The sequence below is a fragment of the Coenobita brevimanus genome, chromosome 5, assembly GCF_032717465.1.
Source record: "Coenobita brevimanus isolate Jiangsu-jjx chromosome 5, ASM3271746v2, whole genome shotgun sequence".
In the NCBI taxonomy this organism is placed as follows: Eukaryota; Metazoa; Arthropoda; class Malacostraca; order Decapoda; family Coenobitidae; genus Coenobita; species Coenobita brevimanus.
Window position 1 is genome coordinate 12284095 of NC_136958.1, and position 19150 is coordinate 12303244.

Consider the following 19150-nt stretch of genomic DNA (forward strand, 5'->3'; position numbering starts at 1 on the left):
AATGCATACTTTCAGATTTTATTTGTGATGAAGGAAGTGACGAAGCAGAATCCTTTTTTCATTTTTGATGTCGGTAATGACGAAACAAGGGCACCACCGAGACCACAATGGGCTGAGCCGAAAAATTTAAGTTCAGATGTGACTTGGTATGATCAATGTCAGCGGCCACAGACCATCCGGCCGGACCTTACTCAGACTGGCATTATTACTATGCTTGCCTCAACAAGTTTCTAGCCATTAATAGAGCAACCTTCTAGGACATTATTTCACCGCTCAGGCCCGTCTTTATAAGGTTTAAAGGGTAGCCTGGGGAACCGTTATGTCCTCCGGTGCAAGCAAGGCCCCAGCCCTGGCCAGACTCAATAGTGGAACAGAACAGATAACTATTAACTCCTCACCCTGTCAACTGTAGATTGCGGAGATAAACATTTACGGCCGCATGTACTGTACACTAGCTCCAGAAAGTATCGGTGCACTGTGGGTCCGATGCCATCCGGAATGATTCGACCTTGTGGCAGTGACAGCCCGTTAATACCTGTATATGTTATAACATTTACGGCCATTCCCTACTCATTATGAAGGACACAAGAGGTATCTGATATAGCTGTCATCTATCGTCTGGGACGCCTGCGTGTGGGAGGACAGAACCGCAATTCCCAGTTTTCTTTGTTCCGCGTGTCATAATGTTTAACACAAATTCTGCACCGATGCTTTCCGGAGCAAGTGTACATATTGACACCAGCTTACTACTGGAATTGTAGGTATATTGTTGACCACCCAGTAGAATTCTGATAAACAAGAAACCATTTTGCTTATCACTAAGTACTTCCTGTGGTTTAATACATCAAATGTGTGGATGTTTCGTGCCCGCACCTACACACACACACACACACACACACACACACACACACACACACACACACACACACACACACACACACACACACACACACACACACACACACACACACACACACACACACACACACACACACACACAGTCATTTGTAAGAAATTAGAAATGGGACCTTTAAGGAATGTATGTGGGGTGTTTACAGGTTAGGGTAAGATGTATAGGGACTTGTGACATGATGAGTAAGGAAGTCTGTTAATATGAAGGTAGAGGAGAGTACACTGGAATGGTATGGTTACGATGAGAGGTTGAATATGAATAAGATGGTGAAGGGTATATATGACTCAGTGTGACTGCAGGAGGTAGCATGGTAGATCATAATAAGGTTGGATGGATATGATGAAGTGTAAACAAGTGAGGTATGGGAGCTGATGAAGCAAATGAAATGACAAATCAAAGAAACGAATGGAGGAAGTATATTTGGAGATAAACATGACACGGTGCATCCATTCTTTATTTAAGTGCCAACGAAGAATGGTTTCTATCCCAAAGACATTATGAACTTGATGTTTGGATCAGCAGAATATTTTAAGAGCTTGAATGATGAATAAAATTAAGTATGGCCCATTTACTTGGACACCTTGTTTAGAATGTGCCACACCTGGCAGATCATGGTGATAATATGCTGCCGTAGAGATCCAGACTCCTTCTTCCACCATGACTAGTGTACCGTCATTTTAATAACCTTCACAACATTTGGCAGAGAATGATGATGATGATGATAATGTACGAGTTAATTGCAACTCCTTGCAGACTGCTCCACCATCGTCTGATATACCGTCACATCCATAAGATCCACCACACCTGGCAGAGCCCCGTGTCCATCACAGCGTCGTACGACCACCCGGTGGAACACCTGCTGTCCAACGTAGTGCCCATCATGGCAGGTCCTCTCCTGATGGGCTCCCACCCCTTCACCATCTGGCTGTGGGTGGTCATTGCCGTAGTGTACACCCTCGCCCACCACAGCGGCTATCACCTCCCCTTGATGCCCTCACCGCAGTTCCATGATTACCATCATCTTAAGTACGAAGTATTAAGTTGTACTAAGGAACAAAGAGAGAGAGAGAGAGAGAGAGAGAGAGAGAGAGAGAGAGAGAGAGAGAGAGAGAGAGAGAGAATTTACCTATGAATCTCTTTTGCCCTTAACCCTAGCAGCCAGAGTACTTCGTCTTTATTCTAATATTGGTACCACCAGATGATTTTATTGGATTTACAAGAAAACTTGGGTAGCTAAGGACACACACACACACACACACACATAGATTGTGGTAGGTGGGGGCGCTCATCATCCACTTATTCGATGTAGTGCTGCTTTCGGGTGTCTGCCCTTTCCTCTTCATCCTTCTCTCCTTCCATTCTCTTCTGTCTTTCCTTCCTTCATTCTTTCCTTGTCCTTCAGCCTACGGGTGACTTTACACTCCCTCTTCTGTCTTTCTTTCCTTCATTCTTTCCATTTCCTTCAGCCTGTGGGTGACTCTACACTGAGTGACAAGCCAAGTGGTTTCCTGTGCACCAGGAAACCATTTACTACGTTGGGTGGTAACCATATAACCAAATTTTGGCGCCTGGTGGTTTAGTGGGTAATTATTGCGCTCCAATCGGATTGAGCTGGTGAAGGTTTATATCCAAGGGGTGGTTGGGGTTGATTGCTCATGTAATGCCAATCAGGGATGAGTGAGGCTAGTCACTCTCGTCTTAAATGTCGGGACCAACTGCCTAGCCCTGTGCTCCTACGCTCCTCATGGGGCAATGTAGGATTGGATGATGGATAGATGGATGGATCTACCTATCTATATCTATATATATCTATCTATATCTATATCTATCTGTCTATCTATCTATATATAGATAAATCTGTTCCAAACTGAAAAATATCGTTAAGAGACTGCAAGATTATTTAAAAAATTACGCTGTTGTACACCCACGCTCACCGCCTTGGCCACCACCTGTCCTTCACAGCTGCCATTAGCTGAAGGAAGAATTATTTAATTGCATTGTACAAGTAGACTTCATTTTAAGTTGCTTCGTTTAAAGTTATTCTGCTGTGAAGCTGCTGATAAATTACTTCCTATTTGTCACTTAAAATGACTCATGACGCCCTACTAAGTTACCTTGAAGCCAGAAATGAGTAGTGTCAATTTAACCCTTGGAGTATGTTTTTGTGGATATAGTCCACTATACTCCATTTCACTGAGTCTGGCACCATCACTGATGTCGTCAACACCTGTAGCACTGATAAAGGTCCTCCATGCTGGATATATCTTTTTGTATTGCCTTTATATATTGGTTCTCAAGGTAATACATAGAGGTTTACCTAGTACAAAGGATTTACATCAACACTACAAGGGTTGAGGACATTAGAGATGGTGCCAGACTCGGTGAAATGGAGTACAGTTGCGAATCAGAAGTACACCTTGCTTAAAGTGCATCATTTAAAGAAGCATTTTGTCTGCACAAATTCTAGCTATAAGAAAGAGCTGGTTGTTTCATGAAAATAATGATTTACTCAGTGAATTTAATATCCTTAAATATGAACTACCATTTTTATCTTTCACTCCCGGACTAAGTAATTTGACACCCTGTTTAACTCTCTTTACCTCTTTCCAGAACATTTTCTTACATTCCCTCCACTTTACACTCAAATTCCTTCCAAGTTCCTCATCCGCTTTCTTCTTACTCTGTCTTACTAATCTTTTCACCTCTCTCTCCCTCTCTACACAGAACTCTCTCCTCCATCTCTCAACTTCTTCCACATCCCTGTTTCTTATCCAACCACTATATGCATTCTTCTTTTATGCCACAGCCTGTCTCACCTCTTCATTCCACCATGCTGTTCCTTGCACCCCCTTTCGACTTCCCTTCATCCCACACACCACCTCACATGCTGCACAGATTTCTTCTGTGAATATCTTGCAGAAAGGAGAAAAAGTGAGCAGATGGAGAGAACAGTTTAATGAATTGTTGAACCAATGTGAGTATAAGTGGCTGGCGAATGGTTGGGAGACGGAGAAATGTGAGTAAGAGATGAAAAAATCAGTAGGATGGAAGTTGTGGAAGGAATGAGGAAAGTTAAAATGGGGAAAGCCCTAGGAATTCCTGGAGTCTGTGGTGAAATCCTGAAACATGGGGGAGAGATAATAGTAGAATGGATGTGGAAGATGTGCAGTTTGGCCTGGGAGGAAAGTAGAGTCCCGGAGGATTGGAAGTCAGGTATAATTATTTCCCTGTACAAAGGAAAAGGGGAAAAAGAAATGTGTGGTAAACATGGGGGCATTTGTTTTCTTAGTGCAATTGGAAAAGTATATGGCAGGATACTTAGTGACAGAGTTAGGGAAATAACAGAGGAATTAGTTGGAGAAGAACAGCGAGGTTTTAAGAAAGGAAGAGGTTGTGTAGATCAGATATTCATTCTTTGGCCTTTAGTGGAAAAGTTTCTAGAGAAGGGAAAAAAGTTGTATGCGGCCTTCATGGATTTGGAGAAAGCATATGACAGGGTGGATAGACAAGGATTGTGGAAAGTATTAGGAATGTATGGAGTAGATGGGAAATTGTTGAATGCCGTGAAAAGTACGTATGAGGGTGCTAAGGCTGTAGTGCGTGTGGATAGTGAACTGAGTGAATTTTTCTATATGGCAGTTGGATTGAAACAGGGATGTGTCATGCCTCCATGGTTGTGCAATCTGTATATGGATGAGGTTATAAAAGAGATACAAGGTAGGGCAGTGGATGTTGGAGGGGCCCTAATGAGAGAGGGTAGTTTGTGGAAACTCCCTGTACTGTTGTTTGCAGATGATACTGTGTTGTTAAGATGAAGGGGAGCTGCAAGGCTTGGTGGATGAGTTTGGGAGAGTATGAAACAGAATCTAAAGGTGACTGTTGGGAAGAGTAAACTAATGGTTTCGAAAGAAACGAAGTCAGTGAATGTACAATGAGGTTGGGTGATGAGGAAATGGGAAATGTGAGTGCAGTTAAGTACTTGGGTAGTATGATGAATGAGGATTGAAGTTTGGAGGGTGAAGTGCTTGAAAGAGTACAGTAAGGAAGAAAGGTTGCCGGTTCCCTGAAAGCAATGATAAGAATCAGAGAAGTGAGCATGGAAGTGAAAGTGTTACTGCATGACAGTATTGTGATACCAACTCTAAGGTATGGAAATGAAACCTGGACTTTGTTTGAGGGACACAAGCCAAGAGTGAGAGCAGTGGAAATGAGTTATTTGAGAGGAGTATGTGGAGTCACATGGAGAGGCAGACTGACAAATGAGGAAGTGAAGGAGTGTTGTGGTGTGGATATGGATGTGACAGGAAGCGTGATGTGGTTTGGCCATGTTGAGAGGATGGAGAGCGAGAGACTGACGAGGAAAGTGTATGTGAGTGAGGTGGAGGGGGGGATAGGGAGGGGAAGACCATGGATGAGATGGAGGGATGGAGTGGAGACATATATGTGATAGGGGGATGTGAGTTGGGAGCAAGGCAATGAAGAGGCATTGGACAGGGGAACACAGGGGCGATGTGTTTGTGGCCACCCGTTCCTGGATTGAGGCGTCTGGCAATACACACACACACACACACACACACACACACACACACACACACACACACACACACACACACACACACACTATATACTGTATATATAGATAACAGATATATATATATAAATATATATATATATATATATATATATATATATATATATATATATATATATTACCCCTCTGGTTCGAAAAGTCTCTCAAAAACTGAACAAAATCGTCTGGAGTAGGAAGAACTTAAAAAAAAATAAATAAAAAAAAACTAATTGGAATCACAGGATCATCAAACATAGAACTGAGTGTGCGATGCAGTAAATAAGTCCCTAGGTTTTGGCAGTCGTTTATGGAACACCTGCAGTTGTTATTAATGTGATGATCTTGTTTTCCTCGCTCACAGAGATTCCTGGCATTGCCCGAGTAAAAATCAGTGACGGAGCATATTGTTATTGTCTGGGCCTCCCTGAAGCTTCCCTTTCCTAACATGGGCGATGCCACCCTGGGTCCCGTTTAATCTGTTGGACCTGTATTTCACTTTGGATCCATTTCCCCAGTGACCTATACGCCCATTGAACCTATTATCCCACTGTCCGTCAACCCACCCACACTGCTCACCCGCTTACAGTGCCCACCCACCCACATGGGCACCGTGAACATCTTCCCCATCCATCCACCCACCCACCCTGATCACCATGCCCACCCAACCTCCCACCGATCCTGCACACCCATTCACCCACCCATGCTGCTTCACCCTGACCCACCACACACTTCCACCCATCCAACCCTGCCACCCCACCCCACCTACCCAGCCCACCTGCCTCTTTCCTCTCCCCTCACCCAGCCGCTCACCCACTCGACCCGTCCGACTGTCACCCAACGCACCCGGCTATCAAGTTCGACCACGTTGACCTGACATTGTGATTTTTAGCTGAAATATTGATACGCTTATAGGAGGAAGCAAAAAACTGAGCGGTAATTGCCCACCAAGCTCCACCATATTGACCTAATCATTAGGGGTGCCACTTTAGCAACATTAAATCACACCATTAACTCTGTCAGATTCCTTTGGAACCCTTTAGACAGTTTCCTCATAACTTCCTTAGCGGACAAACAGACAAACGGACACACACACACTTTATATATATATATATATATATATATATATATATATATATATATATATATATATAACATTACAAAAGGCAGTCAGAGGTCATACAGAAGAGTCATACTTTTTCTGTCAACATGCTTCAGAAACTATAATTAAATTTTGTGTGTTCTTCCTCTCGTTGTAGCCCAGTGACCTCGGGAGTCTTTTTCATATTATTCTTGCCATCTCCTGACGATGAATTTCAGCTTAGGATTGCCTTTACGAACATGAGGAGTTACCTACAGGATTAACAACCCCTTCAGTACGAGAGGCCTTATTTTAGTGGAAAAAGATCGTCTGTTGTCGTCAATAATTAAATCAGAAAGGACGCTGTCTGCATTTGGGTGTTTAATAATAAGATCCTCAGTGGTGAGGGAGTATTCAGGCCGTGACTAAGCAGGTTGTATGACTCAGGTTCAACGAGTGTTACGGGGTGCTGGGCATCTTGGACGACCTGCATGGAACGGACCATAAATTCCGGCAGTCGGTGAACTTCCAGAACCACCGCACCTTCTACAGCCTCAACCCTCCCGTCGCTGCTTCCAGCCACAAGAACAGGCTTCAGTAACAAGGACCCGGATTATCAAACAAACTTATTTGGTTCCCTGTCGTAACAATCGTGTATTTTTGTAAGCAGGACAAGGAAAGGGCAGACTCTTCCCATGTTTTGTATTGTTCCAGAGAGAGAGAGAGAGAGAGAGAGAGAGAGAGAGAGAAAAGGAGTGGAAAATTCATTACGAGCGAGCGAGTGCAGCGAGAGAAGCGAGCAAAAGTAGCGAAGCGATGTCCACTCTACGTTCACCTGAAAAATGAGCGGCCAGACACGACACGGCCCGACCACGATGGTTGTCAGAGGCTAATAACTTTTCAACTTTGTGAGATAGAGAAGAGAGTCTTTTCAGCAGGTAGTAGATACTTTCAGTGAATATTGTTTTTAGCTATATATTTACTCATGAGCCCAAAGAAACCCCTTGGAATCCCAGCTTTCCAAGTGAATGTACCGAGCGCCTCAATTGATATGTTCCACTATGATATCAAAATTAAAAAGAGTTCCTATTGTAACTTTGTGTTTTCTTACATAAATTACAGTATAACAATTAAGTATCAGATATTACGCTCATATTTTTACATGAACGTTATTTGTATGATTAAGGGATGAATTCAGCAAGGGTAGTCGCCCCATTTTTGGGTTTTATTATTCGATCAGTAATAGTAGTTTGTTGACACGGTAAGTTGGGGGCAGAGAACTGAACATTACGCGTGTGATAAAGGCTGCGGCGCCTCGCTACATGCACATCCAGACAGAAAACGTGAGAGAGAAAAAACGAGAAAAAGTAAATGTTATAGCTAAATTATTCTTCTCTTACTGTTCAACTACCTCACCAGAAATGTCGAAAGTTTACACCAATATGAAATTATGATGACAGGTATCAGTGGCGTAGCGTTTGTTGCTAGCGCTCGGGGCAAGGAAAGTATTGCGCCATCTAACCCGTGGAGCGTTAGCTACACTCCCCGAGTTCCTTCCACCAGTCTATAGACTCCTTACCCTCCAAGCACATGTATTGTAAGAAAATACTTCATTGTATAACCATTTCTTCACTTTTGTAAATGTTCAGATTATTAAAATATCGAATATACATATATATGTATATGTATATATAAATGTATGTATGTATATATATATTTATATATATATGTATAGTGTATATATACATACTGTATATTGCTTGGTTGGAACAGAAGAACGACGAATAAGAAATAATTACCGCATCAGCAAAACAATTATCACAGTAGGAAAAATAAAAAGGAACGTTGTGGGGTGGATGTGGATGTGGTTGAGAAGATTAGGAGAAATACACTGAAGTGGCTTGGACATGGAGAGAATGGAGAATGAAAGACCGACTAAGAGGGTGTATGTAGGTGAGGTGGAGGGAGGGAGAGGGAGGGGAAGACCGAGGATGAGGTGGAGGGATGGAGTTGAGAGATATATGAGGGAGGGGGAAGTGAGTTGGGGGGACGGTAGTCAAATGGAGGGTGACAGAGCAACTTGGAGGAGTTTTGTCTGCGGCCACCCTTTGCGGGATTAGGGCGTCGGGCTATAGATAGATAGATAGAAAAAAAAAAAAAAAAAAGCTAACCTGTTGGCACGCCAGAACAAGTCGCCAAACGATCGAACTCTTGTCAGCACACGCACACCCCGGATACAGCATCATGTTTTACTGCGGTGGTGTTGCAGCACTAAATTGGCGGGAACATTACTTGGTGACGGTATTTCGAGATTTCGACAGATCTTAATTTAGCGATCGGATCGTCGCCACATCCACAAATAACGGAGGCCACAACATGTTTCATAAATAGAACGTGTAACACGAATTTATGCAAATATTTGTAGAGGTGAAAGAATGTCATTCTGAGTAGAAAATCTTCTATACACATATGCATTTTAAGGATTACTTTAGGCGTAGGTGGATTTTAAAAATTACGCAACGGATCAGTTTCACGCATCACGGAGACCAGGAGGGTAGGGGAGGAGTAGCGAGGCTATCTAGGCGTCCTTGCAACTAGGTGAAATTGATTTTTTAAATTATGAATTTTTATGCAAGTTATGGAACATTACAGTACCGGTATCTTCAAACGGGAAATCACGCTATTAATAGGCATTATGTAATTCACCGATAAGGATTACATGAGGACAGCATGACTCTGATTACCGAGAAAAATTATGTAAATGTTACGTGTCAACGTTTATTTGCCCCGTCATGTTGCAAAACTGTGTAGAATGTTCGAACATTGGGAGATTTTCTCATTGAGAGGGAGGGTGCGATATTTTTTATTTATTATCACTACTTTATTAATTTTTTTGTCAAATTTTGCGCCCCTATGAATTTTGCGCAGGGGCAACCGCTCCTGTGGCCCCCCTCACGCTACGCCACTCAAAGGCCATGTATAAACACTCGCTCGCTCGACACTTGCTCACAGGGCGCACTTTGCTGGTGGTGTTTTGCTTTTGTAAGAAGAACAAGGAAAGTACAGAATCTTCTCATGTCACTTATTTTGTCCTTAATAACAAAGATTAGATATGAAAAGAAATTTATCATAAATTATTTCATACTGCACAAGGGATAAAAGAAGAAAAAAAAAAGTGCAGTATTTTCCTACCATATATATTTCTCTGAAAAACAAGCCAACTTATAGCAGGGATTTATCATAAATTTATCGCTCTCTTCCCTGGATGTTCTGAGGAAGTGAAAGAGTGAATGAGAATTGTATGATATGGTTGTATGGCTCAGGTTCAACGTGTTTTACGAGGCACTGGTCATCATGGATCACTTTCACGGAGCTGACCACTCTTTCCGGCAGACAGTTAACGGTCTTCCATCATCACCATACTTTCTGCACTTTCGCTTCACCCTACGCAGCTTCAGCCACAGAGGCACACTGCAGTAAAAAGATTAACTCACCTCATGATAGCTTAGTTTACACTGTTCACAAGTATTCATGGACACAAGCCTAAGAAAAGAAAATGTCTGCTTAGAAACGGAGTACAATAAGTTCTAACATATATCTTGACTGTATGCAGGCAAAATATTGCTTTAAGCGAAACAGTTTGAAGTGAGACATTTTTGGGGTTCATGTCTGATGGGTTAAAAGCACCACAAACATTCACTTCTCTCTTCAAAATATGTCTATAACGAATCAATAACAACTTTAAAGAAAAAAAAAATATTTTGTTTCGTCATTAACTTGTAGCTTTAAGTAAAACTACTGAAAACGAGGACTATTCGTCCACTTTGTTTTGAAAGGTTTTGTACATGTTTCCATATGTTAACCCTGTTCACATGATGATCACTCTGCATGCTACACAGTCTCTGGCAGCATATGTGTTCAGTCCTTTAACCCTGACATAATTTTGTAAGACCTCATCCCACAAGTCTTGGATCTATCTCTTGGTGCATTACCCTCCAAATTCACACTCATAGATCTTTCCACGCAGTGTTCATCCTCCATTCTCTTCACTTTCATCTAGTTGCTGTTCTGTCATTCAGAACAGTACTATATATCCTTTTGAACATCCTCATCCACGGACGCTCACATCTACGCACGTTAACTCACATTAAAGTCAAGTTTCAATACCTTAAAGCATTTCACTTCTCTCTTATGGAGCACACAATTTTCCAAGTATGTAAAAAGAAAGTCGCTTAAAGTCAGGAGAGATAATAGTTCCTTAAACTTCCTCCTACCACTCCTAACCGTTGCCATCCCTCCTCCAGTCTACATCATTAAAAAAAAAAAAAAAAAAAAAAAAAAAATCTGTACACTTTAAAGACACATGTGTGCCAGTCTGTCCAGACAACTGTATCCCGCTCTCATAGTTCATCCCTACACAAAGCGGATTTAGACTCTACCACATCCTGCAGCCTACCTCCAACACTACTACATCTCTTGTGTACTTGCAAACATTATGCAAGGCTGAACTGCTTCCAGCACATCGCCACTATCTTCTGCCACCACAGTGTCACCATCAGTTTTTGTGATCATCACTTGTATTTTACCCATTTTCACTTTAAATCCATTTACTCCTACCATCTTTCCCACCCTCTTGATCTCTTTATGGTCACTCTCTCATTTTCTGTAGTCAAAGTTACGTAATCGGTATACGGCATCAACCACGGAAGGCAAGTTCTACAGTTGCAGGACACTGCCACAAGCACCGGAATAACAGCAGAGGTCTCAAAACTGACCCATTGTGCATTCCAATATTTACCAAAAACTAATCAGCGAGGCCAGTATTTACTCTCACGAGAGTAGACTACATACACCCTCTTATTTTGTCATAAGTACTCCGACAATCTATTTCTTAATATCCAACCTCCTCATTACCCACTCTACGTAGAGGTACTCCATCAAAAGCTTTCTCCAGGTCAACAGAAAGAAAGTTCAGGTCTCTTTTCTCTTCAAAAATTTTGCGTGGTGTTGTCTAATAATAAATATTGTATCAGTGGTTCCTCTGCTAGGCATGAAACCAAAACTGTACATCACTGATCTCCACCTTTTCCTTGATCATTCACACCAATAATTTTTCCATGATTTTCATTAATTGATCTAACCGTCTCAGACTCCTACTGTTCCCTCAGTCGAGGTACTCAGGCATCCATTTCTTAACATTCACAATTATACTCTACAAACAGTTGCTCAATACAGAGAACCGATTCATAACAACTTTTATTAAATCAGTTACTTAGTCTCACTCCTTTATCCCTAGCCACTTTCAACATTTCTGCTGTCATACCAGACACACTCTCTCCTTGTAAACTTTTTATCTTTAGGTTTCCACATCAAAGTGTGGAGAGTTACTGTATTTCCTTCGTTTCTTTTCTTCATTCTTTCAAATGCTTTTTCAGATTGGTGTCAATCCCTTTTCCATCGCCATTTTGCATCAAGCTTGGTACAGTTGTTCCTTGGGCCAATAACCCAAGACGCTTTATTTCCCTTGGCCATTTAAAGGGACTTATGTGGTCAGACGCTAAACCATATAAACACGCAAATTTTGAGATCCTGTGTGTTTTGAATTCATTATTCATCATAACAATTTGCACAGAAGCATGTCAGTACACTGTGGGTGTGTGGAGCCAACTTGCATTCCCGTGGGAATTTGGCAATCTTGTGTTAATACCTTACAGTCCTAGAACCAATGAGTGGTCAGGGAATTTCTCCAGATTTTTATCATTTTTTCTCAGGGAGGTCCATATTCAGCAGGCGAATATAAGAGACTCTTCACTACTGACTGCTATCCTACCTTATCATTTTTACGAACTGTTCGCCAACATTTTTCCTGTTTTCTTTCTTCATTTATAAAGGTGTTCAAAATACCTCATTCTTGCCAGACACTAGCATGTTCATTCAGGATTTCTGAGATCATCTTGAACCTGTACACATCTGTTAAGCTTTACTTATAGTCACACAAAGTACATATATATTACTCTTCTATATCTATTCCTGTAAAGAACTTTTTTTCTCTTTTATAACCACATCAACCCTCACATACCACCACCAAGACTCTTTATGCCTTTGTGGGCCATTGTCCAGGAGGATCTTTCAGGAGATCCTCCTTTAGGGCATCATACTGATCCATTACACCCCCAGTCTCGGCGCCAGGTCTTTCCACCTCCTCTACACATTCCATAGAAAGCTTACCTCACTGCCCGGAATATCAACTTTCACACGCTTTTCCTACGTACTGTACTACTTTCTTCCTCTAAAATATTCATACGAGTATTCTTTCTATACATGCCTCAGCATCTTGGACTCAATATTCCTTACTAACTTTCTCATTTCAGCAGGAAATAACAGTCAGTGTGGCTATGGTCATCCCCTGAGCCGTTTTATTCCACTCTCTCTTGTTAAATAACGTATTACAAACTACCGTGTTTAATGCTTCCCCAGACTCAAGTGTTCCCCCTCCCCTCACATTCCTAGTTGCGTTACCCTAAACCTGCAAGTTGGCTCCCATAACCTTCAGCCTGTGGCCCCACATGTCCGTTTATATATCCACCCAGTACCAGTGTCTCGCCAACATCCATATTTCCACAACACGAATTTGTATTATGAAGCGCTAATTGCCATCCTCATTTTACCTCCTTTGGTACATAGGGACCCGAGCTTACGCGGCATTGTCTAGTGCCTTTAAGGGTCGATGATCAGCTTACTTCCCCCTGTGACATTATACTGTATGCCCGAAAAACTTCCCGTCACCTCATTGGGATCGAACCGTCACTCAGACTAAGCTTTCTAATCGCACTGTGCATTTATATTCTGGGGCCAGATTCACAAAACAAACTTACAATTTCCAGTCATAATTGTCTTATTTTTGCATAATGGACAAATAAAAAAACGGCAGTACAAATTCATTTCATGGCTCTTGTTCATCTGAGTTATCAAAGGAAATTTATTATAGGTAACATGTTTTTTGCCGGAGTAACAAGGAACAAAAGGTTGTAGGATATTCCCATGACTCTAGTTCTTCCTGCAAATACAAACCTCAGTTACGACAGGGGATTATTGTAGGTAAATATTTGAGATTCCCATCCCAGATTAGCTTTCTTCATGGTAACATACGTTACCACAGGCACAAATACTCAGAGACACACCCATCTAATACAGAAAGTTATTTCTTGAGATGTAGAGTCTGCAATATTGTCCTTAGCATTTTGTTGTACAGTATGTGGGATACTGCATCTTTTGACCTGATTTCCACTGTATATTTGCTGTTTCCAGGCGATTGCTTTCACCTTATGACAGCATCCCCGTAATGAAAGGATTAATGATGGCTGCATGTGTTTAATCACTGAGTTGGTAAAGTGTTTGCTGAGGTAGTGAAAGTCATCTGGAAAGGGCAAAATGAAAATGCAAAAATGTCATTGTACTGAAGGGGGAAATGGAGTTCTCTTGTGAAAAATTATACACACTGAGTTGTCCCATTTTGCCTTAGAACATCCATGCTTATCAACTGATGTAAGCAAGGCCGTTCATGCAGAGACTGTTCGTCTCTCCTCTGGTTAAAAAAAAAAAAAAAAAGATGTCTTTTATACTTTATGCAGGGAAGAAGGATTTCATGATAATAACTAGAAAAGGATAGCTTACGAAAAGACCCATGTGTATTAGCTGTATGAAGTCAGATGAAGATGGCAGTGAGATATTTTTGTAAAAGACAGAGGTGTGTGTCTCATGTTATACTGTACAATATAGATAAGATTATGATTATCAAGACCCAAATTCCCAAAATAACTTTGGGTGGGAAGCTCAGACATCTAATCATTAAGAAGAAATTATAAAACATTTCAATTCGATGACGCATTTTAAAATTTCGTTCTTTCTAATTCGTGTGATTATATTTAGTGAACGGAGAGAAACAAGACTGTATATGGGTTAATGGAGACTATTTCTAACCCTCCCACTGATCAAGAGGCAAGAAGAATATATATATATATATATATATATATATATATATATATATATATATATATATATATATATGTATATATATATATATATATATATATATATATATATATATATATATATATATATATATATATATATATATATATATATATTGTTACGGAACAGAGAAAGATAATGTACACTTTAAGTGAGAATACTAAAAATCACTACTGTCCCGTAAAGTTCCAGGTTCAAAACAAAAGAGTTAGGTAAAATTACAAGTTAAAGTTTAATGCTCAAACTAACAACAAAACATTCAGGACTCATAAGGATAATGCAATGGCAAAAAACAGGTTAAATATATGGTTAACTGCAATAGCCTCTATTAACACGAAATTAGCAAGAGTAAATATCTCTAAGTCAGCCCTGATAAAATGAAAAAAACAGATAATACTCAGTGAATGCAAGATATATTATTACAGATACAAAATATTATAAAAAATGACTGACACTTAAAACACATGAATCACAAAAACCTCACCAGGCCCACGAATTAACACCTTATGCCACACAGTACAAGAAAAAATGCAATAACACTTATACTCAAATTACACAGCTGCTAGATGGTTGGAGACTTCCTGAGCACTCACAATAATAACAACTGTACAGGGGAGGTCAGAGATGTGAACAAAATGAGGAGTAGATCTAAGCGGCAATTAATGTAGAGACTGAGCTCATTATATAGGGGCCGGCAGAGCTTGATACAACTTGTAAGAAGGACGTGCAAATGAAGCCAGAGAGGACAAAGAGTTGACACTCCTGCTCTGAACAGCAGAAAGAACGACTTACTCTACTATAAGGGAGGAGGGGGGGAGTGAGGTAGAACACGCTCGTGATCAAACATGCAGCATACTGTACGTTAGAATTACACAAAGGATGACGAAATCATAGGCTATGTAACAGCTCCCCACAAAGAAAAAGAAATTTACAAAGGAAATTTCTTATTATTCTAAAACAATCTTTCTAAAGTCTAAATAAGCAATCTGCAATAACATTTTCTTTCCCCTTGACATGTTGTATGTCTAATGAATACTCCTGAAGAAGTAGACTCCATCTTGTCAATCTCTGATTTTTATCTTTAAACTTACTAAGGAATTTCAGTGGGTTATGATCGGTATAAATGACTATGGGGTCAAAACCAGAACACAAATAAAATGAAAAATGCTGTAAACCCAAAATCAAGGCCAAAAGCTCTTTCTCAATAGTTGAGTAGTTCTTTTGAGGTGGAGTGAACTTCTTACTGTAATAAGATACAGGATGTTCAATACCCTGATCATCCTCTTGCAGCAAAACAGCCCCAACTCCTGTATCACTTGCGTCAACAGCCATCTTAAAAGGCTTAGCAAAATTTGGAGTAGCGAGCACTGCTGACTTAATAGGATAGCTTTAAGTTTGCTGAAAGAGGATTCACAGTTATCGGTCCAGACAAATTTAACTCCCTTTTTCAGTAGGTCTGTAAGTGGTGATACAAGAATTGAAAAGTTAAGAACAAATCTCCTGTAATAACCTACCATTCCCAAAAATCTTTGTAGCTCTTTCCTACTTTTAGGTCTGGGAAGATCACTTATAACCTGAACCTTAGCTCCTGGTGGTGCAACATGTCCATCACCAATTACGTACCCAAGGTACTGAACTTTAGCTTGACCAAACTCACACTTTGATAAATTAGCTACAAGATTAGCCTGAACCAAACGCTCAAGAAATTTACTGACATGGCATAGGTGATCTTTCCAGTTGTCACTGAAAATTAATACATCATCAATATAAACAACACACCCTGCCAAACCCTCTGTTACAACATTCATGAGCTTCTGAAATGTGGCTGGTGCATTCTTCATACCATATGGCATTACAGAACATACAAAAGTCTTTCCTAGTGTTACAAAACATGAGATCTCCCTAGCACGTTCAGTCATAGGTACTTGCCAGTATCCCTTTAACAAATCAAACTTACTTATGTACCTAGCCTTTCCGATCTTGTTTATGCAATCTTCCACGCGAGGGAGAGGGTAAGTGTCTGTTTTGGTTATCTGATTAACACGTCTGTAGTCGATGCAAAGCCGCTGTGACCCACCTGGCTTAGGGACTAGAGTGACAGGAGAACTCCACTCGCTCTGACAGGGCTCAATCATCTTGTGGTCCAACAGGTAGCCAAGCTCCTTCTGGATGAGAGGAACTTTCACTGGGTTCACACGGTAAGGAGGCAGTTTAATTGGCTTTGCGTCTCCAACATCGACATCATGCATCAACACAGTGGTTCTTCCTGGAGTGGCATGGAACACTTGCGGGTACTCCTGCAGTAATGCCGATAACTCCTGCCTTTCCTCGGGAGCTAGATGAGAAAGCTTAGTCTGGAGATCATTCATGATATCAGGATTCTTCCCCAAACTATCACTCAGGCTCATGCTGCATGGGAGAACTTCACTTGCAGACTCGGGTGGAACAGCTACAGTGCAGACTGGGTTATTTTCGTTCCGCCTGTGATATAACTTTAGCATGTTGATGTGACAAAGTTGCTTGTTCTTTCTACGATCTGGTGTGGCGATGACATAGTTGACATCACTGAGTTTCTTCTCCACGAAATAAGGACCACTAAACTTGGCTTGAAGAGGTTGCCCATGCACTGGTAGCAGAATCAAAACCTGATCTCCTGGCTGAAAGTGGCGTAACCTGGACTTCTTATCATACCAAGTCTTCATCTTCTCCTGAGCAGCTCCTAAATTCTCTCTCGCCAGCTGTAAAGCAGTGGACAGCCGTTCTTTGAACTTCATCACATACTCCAGCAGGTTGACGTCATCTTCCTCCAACAGCCAGCATTCCTTGAGTAACTTAAGGGGTCCTCTTACTTCATGGCCAAACAGTAGTTCAAAAGGTGAGAAGCCCAGTGATTCATTTGGAGATTCTCTTGCGGCAAATACAACAAATGGAAGACCTTTATCCCAGTCTTTCTGATGTTCCAAACAGTATTTCTTGAGCATCGATTTGAGTGTTTGATGATATCTCTCCAACGCTCCTTGGGTCTGGGGATGGTAAGCTGAAGACGTGATCTGGGTGATGCCCAACTCTTTTAGAGACTGCTTGAAAACATTTGACATGAAATTACTTCCCCGGTCTGACTGTACCTCCTTGGGCAGACCAAACTTTGTGAAGAACCCTAGCATTTCCTTAACCACGTTCTTTGCTGAGATATTTCTAAGTGGAATGGCTTCAGGATAACGAGTAGCCATATCAATCAAGGTCAACACATAAGAAAATCCTGAAGAAGTCTTAGGAAGAGGGCCCACAATATCCACCAGCACACAGGTGAATGGCGCCTCAAAAGGAGGAATGGGAACTAGAGGTGCAACCTTTTCGGTCTGATTACACTTCCCCACAACTTGACAGGTGTGACAAGACTTACAATACCAGGAAACATCCCTGAAGATATCTGGCTAGTAGAAGTGTTTCAAAATGCGTGCCACAGTCTTCCTCACTCCAAGGTGTCCTGCCAAACTGGAATCATGAGCCACTCTAATGATATCCTGCCTACAAACACGAGGGATGACATCTTGATGTACAACCTCCCATTCACAGTCGGCTGATGCTGTTGGGGGTCTCCACTTCCTCATAAGTACTCCTGACTTTATATAATAACAAGTAGAAGCACCAGCTGACTCTTCCTCACTGCAAGCAGAGTTAGCTAGACCTTTCAACTCAGGGTCAGCAACCTGCAACTCAACCAACTCTTGACGAGACAAATTATCAACACTACAGGGTGCTGCCTCATCTGGTGAGTAGTCCAAATTAGCAAGAAAAGTGTCAGCTAGGATAACATCATCATCATCATTATCCTCTAAGTCACCAGTAACTTTAGACTTAGCCCTAGTGACAGCACATGCAGGGAACACATCAGGGACATCACAATCCTGGGCCGCAGCCACTGGCTCACTAGACAACTGAGGAGCTGGACACACTTGACTTCCACCAATATCATTTCCAAGTAAGAAAGTTACACCTGACATTGGGAGTGTCTCAACCAACCCAACCATAACGGAACCATTAACAAAACCAGACTCTAAATTCACTCTGCACAGAGGGACAGAGAAGTAATTATTCCCTACACCTTGTAAGATTACAGTTTCATCAGAGGAATTAACATTAGAGCCTAGAATACTGGCCAGCATAAGGGATTGGCAAGCACCTGTATCACGATATATTTTAACTGATTTCCTGTCATTACTGTCCAGAGGACTGACAAAACCATCAGACAGGAAATTAGCACATGAACTCTTGAGAGTGTCACCCATGTTACTGCTCAAAAGAGGAGCTTCATCATGAGGATTTAATTTACCCCTCAAAGCAGGTTCAGTTAACTCAGTTAAAGAATTCTGGGAACTCTCAAGGGTGGACACTAGACCAATTGACTGAATATTTAAAGACTCCTTTTTGTTCACATCACGCTGTCTCCTGAAACATTTCTCCGTAGTATGACCAAGTTTACTGCAATAAGTACATTTACTTTTCTGAAATCTAGAGGTGGAGCTGGTATTTACTTCCTGAGAAACATCATCTTTAT

At 41.2% G+C, this 19150-nt stretch overlaps 1 protein-coding gene across 1 annotated transcript in view; it reads left to right on the forward strand.

Annotated features, from left to right (window-relative positions):
- LOC145397767 (fatty acid hydroxylase domain-containing protein 2-like) overlaps positions 1-7162 on the forward strand; it is a 32733-nt gene extending 25571 nt beyond the window's left edge. Inside the window, exons 5-6 of the mRNA XM_080270796.1 lie at positions 1667-1939; positions 7009-7162. Coding sequence (XP_080126922.1) covers positions 1667-1939; positions 7009-7162 — 427 coding nt within the window. The remainder of the gene's footprint in view (positions 1-1666; positions 1940-7008) is intronic.
- Positions 7163-19150: the final 11988 nt, after the last annotated feature.